At 42.3% G+C, this 8,473-nt stretch overlaps 1 protein-coding gene across 2 annotated transcripts; it reads right to left on the bottom strand.

Moving 5' to 3' along the window:
• Positions 1–266: 266 nt before the first annotated feature.
• Positions 267–5,493, bottom strand: LOC139578431 (tetratricopeptide repeat protein 14-like). 2 transcript variants are annotated; one of them, XM_071406000.1, is made up of 13 exons: positions 5,072–5,493; positions 4,668–4,853; positions 4,407–4,531; positions 4,129–4,328; positions 3,949–4,033; positions 3,702–3,831; positions 3,452–3,607; positions 3,265–3,336; positions 3,008–3,127; positions 2,696–2,818; positions 2,477–2,594; positions 1,805–1,938; positions 267–1,645 (listed from the first exon to the last, which is right to left on the bottom strand). In XM_071406000.1, the coding sequence occupies exons 2-13, from the start codon at positions 4,799–4,801 to the stop codon at positions 778–780; spliced, it is 2,265 nt and encodes a 754-aa protein (XP_071262101.1). In that variant the 5' UTR covers positions 4,802–4,853; positions 5,072–5,493; the 3' UTR covers positions 267–777. The 2 variants fall into 2 exon arrangements, with proteins under 2 accessions (XP_071262101.1, XP_071262103.1); XM_071406002.1 differs by having other exon boundaries at positions 1,832–1,938.
• Positions 5,494–8,473: the final 2,980 nt, after the last annotated feature.

The raw sequence follows: 8,473 nt of genomic DNA, 5'->3' as shown, positions 1-8,473 counted from the left end.
AACCTTTATTTAAACTAGGCAAGTCAGTTAAGAACAAATTCTTACTTACAATGACTGCCTTCCCCAGCCAAACTTGGACCAATTGTGCGCCTCCCTATGGGACTCCCAATCACGGCCGAATTTGATATAGCCTGGATTCGAACCAGGGACTGTAGTGACGCCTCTCGCACTGAGATGCAGTGCCTTACGGCTTCCGAGTGGCGCAGCAGTCTAAGACAAAATAACCACGTTGATGCTTCAACCAAACAACAAATCAAGCTTGGACATTTTGGGCAAAGCTCGTAGGCCATTTATTGAAAAAGATTCACACATGGAAATGTGTTATCAGTCATTAAATGACATCTTCCAATCTACTACCAGCAATAGAAAAGAATGGCACATTTTTCTCAGATCTTTCTCAATAGATCTGATTTGTGAGTTTCCTGATGGTACTTGGTAATACAGAGTACATTGTACTAAGAGGAAAATACACAATTATTCAATCAAAGGAAATACATTTTTCCAGCTGCAAGCCAAAAGAAGACATCTTAACTGGTCTTTCATTTGCTTTCTGGCACATAAAAAAACATCCTTTCACAGAAAATGTAATCTCATAATATTAAGGCATTGTATTGATCACAGAAATAACAATAAACATTTCAGAGGAAAATGTTTGATATCACCAACACTAAATTCTAAATTATGACAGCTTGGTCACTACAACTTTGTCCAACATTAGAATAGCATTAGTTTATCGTTTTTATGACATAAGGTAAAAGCATCTCAGAAAAGCTGAATTCACTTTTTCGGCTTGACACATTTCTCCCTCTCAAACTGGGCTATCTGGCTGAAGAGATCTAGGAGATTAGTTGGCAGCTCTTTTTTCTGACTTCCTCCTGCGGATGATCCCTTACCATTCCGAGTGGCATCAGTGGAAGACCTGTAATCTCCTCCATCAGACCTTCGGGTGCCCCTCTCCTGCTCTTTCTTATCGCCTCGCTCTGTGCTACCATACTTCCCACTATCTGATCGCCTGTAAGTGGATATGTGGGACTGTGATGGGAGGTCGTTGGTGTACTGGTCAGATTTGCGGGAATGCTCTGAGCCGGCAGATGAGGAGGACATTCTTCTGTGTTTGACTTTCTCCAATGAGCTGGGAACATCTTGTAGGCCACTTTGATCCTCCTGGCCCCTGGAGCCTTCCCTCTTCTTCACGTCTCCATCACTGGTCTTGTCACCACGGACACCTTTTCCCTTGCTGCCCTCAGCTCGCTGAGGAGAGGAGTCAAAAGGGTCATCTTCAAACCTGCTGCTGTCCGGAGCGTCGGACACTGATGATAAAGAGCGGTATGAGTGGCTCCTGCCCTTGCTGGGGGGCTGACTGCCTTCTTCAGTCCTCTCTGGCCCCTCAAACGGCCTAACCACGCTAGATTTCTGATCCAGGAAGGAGGCGGAGGTGTTGGGCGGGGCAGGGTACCACTCCTCCTCGTCATCAGCCACACTCCTGTTGTCCCTGGATGATACCTGCTGGTGTTTCTTCCCTCGAGATGACCGTCTGTGTTTGCGCTTCTTTTTCTTTGACTTCCTGCGACCCGAGGAGGATCGGTCGGAAGAAGAGGAGGAAGACGATGATGAAGAGGAGGATCTCTTCTGTTTCCTTTTCATTCTAGAGGGAGTTATAGCAGACAAACCATGTAGCTACATATGAAATAGGTTATATTTGTGATCAACTTAAATGATGAATGATAATATTTCGCCAAATTAAATTACGTGTATGTATTTTGTTTTACAAGACAACCGATGAGCTGACAGTTTACCAGGTTACCTTTCTGACGGATTGGTATGGATGTACCTTTTTTCTTCTTTTAAGATCTTACGCAATTTTTCTGCACTTGTCTCCACATTCTTAGCTTTTTCCGCTTCCTTTGCAGCTGCCTCTTCTCTCAGTTTGAGCGATTTCTTTAAAGCAGTCATTTTCACAGTAAAATTTTACCCGTTTTCAAGAGATGAAAAATTATAAAGGGAGGAAACCAGCAATGTGAAAAACATACCATCAATTAATTTGAATGGATAAGGACAAGGGGGAAAAAGGCATATACACAGACATGTTTACCATAGCATGATCCAGAAATCACAATTACAAGCAGAGAACAAATGTTAATTTTTCCAGGTGGACAAAAAGGGTTTACATTTACCGCATTGAGACCAGGTCCAGCGTACCAACCATTTTCATTCCAGTTGTAAGGTTGTTTGTTCCCCCAATAGACAAGCGACAATCAAGGCAGTCGGGTAGAGTCAAAGGGCAGGATCCCAGATCAGACAAGCACACAACAAAACACTTAATCAGTATTACAAGGTTCCCTGTGTGTTACTCCAAGCACGCTAACGACACAGAACCTTTCACTGGCCCTTTTCCCCAAAATGTTCATAGTTCATAATGTTCAATGATCAGTCATATGAGGAATAGTTGGCATTGCCATGGAATGTTCCAGCTCACCTGGATAAGCAGCTCTATTTTTTTCAATGCTTCCTTGGCGTCCTGGAAGGAGTCGTCTAGGGCCAGGGCTTTTCTATAGAGACCTTCAGCTGTGACTAGCTTTTCTTCCTCCTCCAGTCTAACAGAATGAAAGTTTTTTTTCAGTGGAAGGGTTGTTGCTTGTAAATCACTTCAGTGCACACAAGATAATAAAGGAAGTGGATAAACATTCCTACTTACTGGCCACCTCGCTCAACCAGGGTCTGGCATAGGTATTTCTTTGCATTTCTGTGGGTTGGGCAGCTTTCCAATGCAAGCTCAAAGTCAGTTATTGCCTTCAGCAAACTCCCTTTGTTAGCATACCTGGGAAATCAAATGGCAAATGTATATTAGCTGTAGGACCACAACTACATTTTATATGACAATTAAACAACATCACGTTTCAAAAACCTGTGGTCAACAGAGATAACTAGCAGAGTGTAGGCTAGGAGTGCTGACTATTAGATTGTTAATGATCGACCACATTATCAATAAAATAAGATGGCTACTCACAGTGCACCACGTGCCACAAGGGCTTCCACATTGTTAGTGTCGATCTCTAAGGCCTTGTTATATTCATTCATTGCTTCGACATGGCGGCCAGATTTGAAGTGGTCCACACCAACCCTTACACTGTTGCGCAGACATATTGACAAAGAAAGAAAGATCAGGACCAGTTCATTCATTCTGCAAACATTCAGCTAGCAGAGATTTAGTGACATGCTGTTGCAAATGTCAAAATGCAAAAAAAGTTAAAATGTCAGGCATACCATTTAAGAGCCCAGGATGCAGACTGCTTCTTTCGGATAGTTGTGGCAAAGTCCTCCTCAAGGAAATGTTTGCTGTAAAGGAGAGTCCCAAAATACAGTCAAGTACTGATAAAAGGGGGCTACAGATATCAATTTATGGAAAGCGTGTCTTCTGAAGAATAGCAAAACAACAAGTTTGTCTTCTCACCTCTGTAGCCCTCTCATGAGTGAGGGAGGCTGTGTGTCACTGACCCCAATCTTCCCCAGGAGATATTCCACATTAGACGGATTGGAGTAGCCAAGAGAACCCTCTAAAACCCTCTCATAGGTTTCAGTGTTGTCGTTTGCAACCCTCACACTGCGACTGGGTAAAACAATGAAAACAATACAATGAGCAAAGATGTAGCCTAAGTTCTATCATATTCTAGTTGGCAGAAAAATAGTTATATCTGTCTTACCTGTATTGAAGTGGCAGATCATCTCTACTAAAAACTCCAAGCTTTAGGTTCATCAGATTTGGGCTGAGGGAGGAGGGCTGAAGTGAAATGGTTATCTTCTCATGGTATCGGTCAATGTCCTTCACTCCAGCTAGAGAACAGCACATGGTACATGGTTCAGTTTGTTGACTTATGTTCACAATGCAGTTTTGTGATAAGTTGTTTAAATGTACAACACAAAGTTAGCTAGTGTGCACTGTGCATTCACCTCTTATCAAATCATTAAGCTGATAGTATGATAGCGGATCATCATGATTGCCATTAGAAGGTACATCTCTAAGGGGACACAGGGCCTGAGGAGAGAAATAAAGCAGAGAAAGAGGCTACCACTTACTCCTATTTCTTCAATAGTGCACACTGACCACCAGGCCGAAGCCACAAACCCTACCGTGAGCTCCAGATCCTCTATGTCTCGCTCTAGTCCACCTCCCATGCAGATCAAAGTTACAAAGAAGCCAAAGTCCCTGATGGAGTTGATCCTGCCTATCACAATGTCCCCTCGCTCAATGTCCCTGTACAAGAGATTCCTCCGTTCCTCAAACGACACCTCCATGAACTGCTCCAGAGGGGGCATGATGGCGTAGGGCTCTAGGAAAAGGATACAGTCGTTAGTCCACACTCAAAACAATATGTTGGTTTACCTCTAAATTTCACAGTACCCGTTACCTTCTCCTTCCTCCTCTAACACATCCTCCATAAGTGCACTAGACTTCCATGATGGCGCAAACAGGATGTCAGCTTTTCTAGCAATGAACTGCTCCACTAAGGCATTGTCCTCCCCTCCATATTTCCTGTAGATGATAGTATTAACATTATCAGTACACCTGTCTGGAAATTTGCAGTTGACAGTGTTGGTGCTCAATTAGCCTACATTTGGATATAAATAAATGTGGATTCAATACTGTCTGTGTTGTCCATTTAAATGACCTTTGATAGCTGGCTTTGGACAAGTCAGGTTCAATAGCCTTGAAATCTGGATTTTCACTTTGTTCACATTTGAGATGGGTAAACAGGCTTTGTCCATGGTGAGACAAAGTCTGCCTCAGTAAATCTCTATCCATTTTCAGTTATTGGCATCAGAATTCAGCCTGGTTAGCTAGTATGCACATCATCCTGTAACAGAAGAATAATATGTTAGCATAATAGCTAACTAGTAGCTAGCGAAGAAGAATCACAAATATATTTTAATTCAGCGCGGCCAACCAGCCCAACTCACGTCACGAGAGCAACATAGCTAGCTGGCTAGCCAGCTGTAAATATATGGCTCTGGCGCTAGCTAGCTAACGTTAGTTGTTGCTGCTGCCCTGTACTGCGGACAAAAAGCAACTTACCGTGCAGTTGCAGATGTGTACAAAACATTTACGCGAATTATTAACATAGCTAGCAGCTAGCTATCTGACAGAAGAATCTGTGGAAGCGTTCTAACTCTCGAACGTCCGGAACTTCAATCTTATGTGTTACAGTTATTTGATCCCAAGAGAAACAAAACCCTACTAGGAACGTTTTTGAGTTCATAGGGTTGCCATAGACATATTTTGTAAACACAATTTTGTTGATAGTTCTGGATATCTCCTGTCCTTCCAGTCAAACAAAACATCCAGGAGACAGTTGCATCGTCTTGATGAGAGCCTCTTTTATCCATAGCAAAATGTTCTATAAATAGTTTTGCTTGGGTTTTCCTGTATGTAACACAACAGGTACGAAGAATATCTACAGTGGTTAGCCTAAACTGAGGGTATAGAGCCCCACAGTGGAGGTGTCAGAATACCCATAAAACCCACCTATAAAATCAGGGAAATGGTTCCAATCGTTTTTCCACCATTCATTTGTCCCATAGGGGAATTTAGAAACACGTAGAAAAAAGGTCTTACCCTGGCGTGACATTTTATTAACCATGTAAATCTCTCTCGGACAAGGTGACTCATCAATATGTTGGGCTTTATTTACTCTCGGATTCGAAAATACTAATCAGCATCAAAGTTGACATCATGGAAAATTACACATCCCGGCACGTCATCTCTAGCTGACACCTATGCTAACAGGTATTGTGTCAATTTAAAACTTGCACAAAACAGTTCACATAATTTTCCATGTAAGGAAATTTAGCCAATTTATTAATTAATACATTTAGCTAACATTAGATAGTTAATCCAGAGATTTTTACCTTTGCCTCGATTCGGCAGTCTCGTCCAGATCATCGTGACATTTGTTGTTCTTTATGATAGCCACATTAGCAGCTAATTAGCTTTTCATTTTGGGGGGTAAATACAGGCGAATATATTGATAAAAGTCAACTTGTCCTAGAGAGATTTACAGAGTTAATAAAATGTCACGCCAGGGTAAGCCTACACGAAACACAGACCTTATTTTAAGTGTTTCTAAAATCCCCTATGGGGAAAAATGAATGGTGGAAAAATGATTGGAACCATTTCCCTGTTTGACCGATAGGTTTTAAGGGTATTATGACTCATACTGTGGTACTCTGTATTGTACGCTATGAATGTTTGTTTAATGGAGTCTATTATTGATGGCCATAATTAGGCCTACATTATACAGTGCCTTCGGAAAGTATTCAGACCCCTCGACTTTTTGCACATTTTGCCTTATTATAAAATGTATTACATCTATTTTTTCCTCATCAATCTACACACAATACTCCATAATGACAAAGCAAAAACAGTTTTTTCGAATTTTTTGCTAATTTATAATAAATAAAAAAACGGATAATACATTTACATAAGTATTCAGACCCTTAACCAACTACAAAAACATATTTCGTAACCATTGCAAAGTCATTGGTAACCATGGCAACATCATCTGCAACCACAGAAACATCAACTGCCATCACGGAAACATCATCACCAGCTACGGAAACCCCATTGGTAACTATGGCAACATTGTCTCCAATCGTAGTAACAAGATCACCAACCACAGAAACATCATCGCCCACCATGACATCATCACCAACTACTGAAACATCATCAGTAATCATTGCAACGTAATCGGTAACCATGGCAGCAGCATCATCAGTAACCATTGCAAAGTCATCGTCATTCACGGCAACATCATCACCAACTACGGAAACATTATCGGTAACCATGGCAACATCATATGCAACCGTGGCAACAGCATCACCAACCACAGCAATATCATCGCCCACCATGGCAACATCATCACCAACTATGGAAACATCATCGGTAACCATGGCAACATCACCGGTAACCATGACGACATCACCAACCGCAGAAACGTCATTGCCCATTACGGCAACATCATCACCAGCTACGGAAACATCATCGGTAACTATGGTAACATTGTCAACTACCGCAGCAACATTCCCAACCACGGCAACATCCTCACCCACCACGGCATCATCATCACCAACTATGCAAACATCATCAGTAACAATGGCAAAGTCATCATTATTTATGGCAACATCATCAGCTACCACGGAAACAGCATTGGTAACCATGGAAACACCATCTCCAAATCACTTGTCATCATCAACCACAGCAACATCAATCCAAACCATAGCATCATCATCGCCAACCCAAATCCCCCAACAACAAAAAAACTCCAGCCTCAACAACCACTGCTCCAACATATCCAGTTCTAATACACACTGCTCTGTATTAAGGTAGGTAATCATATTATATAAACTGATCATGCAACAATTTAAAAGATTTTACTGAACTACAGTTAATTTCAGGAAATCAGTCAATTGAAGTAAATTCATTATAAAGCCTTTATCTATGGATTTCACGACTGGCAATACAAATATGCATCTGTTGGTCACAGATACCTTTAAAAAAAAGGGTAGTGGCGTGGATCAGATCCTTGCGACATGGGGCTGTGCATTATCGAGCAGAAACATGAGGTGATGGCGGTCGATGAATGGCATGACAATGGGCCTCAGGATCTCATCACGGTATCTCTCTGCATTGAAATTGCCATCAATAAAATGCAATTGTGTTTGTTGTCTGTAGCTTATGCCTGCTCATATAATAACCCCACCTCCACCATAGGGCACTCTGTTCACAATGTTGACATCAGCAAATCGCTCGCAAACACAATGCCATACACGTTGTCTGCCATCGGCCTGGTACAGTTGAAACGGATTAATCTGTGAAAAGCACACTTCTCCAATGTGCCAGTGGCCATCAAAGATGACCATTTGCCCAAAGAAGTCGGTTGCTATGCCGAACTGCAGTCGAGTCAAGACCCTGGTGAGGACGACGAGCACGCAGATGGGCTTCCCTGGGGCTGTTTCTGACAGTTTGTGCACAAATTCTTTGGTTATGCAAACCCACAGTTTCATCAGCTGTCTGAGTGGCTGGTCTCAGACGATCCCGCAGGTGAGAAGCCAGATGTGGAGGTCCTGGCCTGGCGTGGTTACACGTGGTCTGGGGTGTGTACATAATGTTGCTGTTACCATCTCTTATGAAAATAACTTCTGGACATCAGAAAAGCAATTACTCACCGCGGACTGGAAGAAACTTTTTCCTTTAACGAGTCCAACGAGAAGGATATCCTGCTTTCACTGGAACAGGCCCAGATCCACGCCTTTTGCGTCAAGAAAAGACGCCAGAAAAGAGGACTCAGATCGGACATCCTTGTGAGAATCCAGAGGCGAACGAGTAAACTCCCACTGCTTTCCATTCTTCTCGCTAATGTGCAATCATTGGAAAATAAAATGTATGACCTACAATTAAGATTATCCTACCAACGGGACA

This window comes from Salvelinus alpinus, chromosome 6 (assembly GCF_045679555.1).
Source record: "Salvelinus alpinus chromosome 6, SLU_Salpinus.1, whole genome shotgun sequence".
In the NCBI taxonomy this organism is placed as follows: domain Eukaryota; kingdom Metazoa; phylum Chordata; class Actinopteri; order Salmoniformes; family Salmonidae; genus Salvelinus; species Salvelinus alpinus.
Note: the sequence above shows the minus strand (reverse complement) of the source record. Positions and strands in the feature narration are given on the sequence as shown.

Coding starts and splice junctions, on each gene's coding strand:
- LOC139578431 (XM_071406000.1), bottom strand. CDS start 4,801: ATGGATAGAGATTTACTGAGGCAGACTTTGTCTCACCATGGACAAAGC. Junction 4,532..4,667: donor TCCAAAGCCAGCTATCAAAG/GTCATTTAAATG, acceptor TATCATCTACAG/GAAATATGGAGGGGAGGACA. Junction 3,608..3,701: donor GATCTGCCACTTCAATACAG/GTAAGACAGATA, acceptor TGTTTTACCCAG/TCGCAGTGTGAGGGTTGCAA.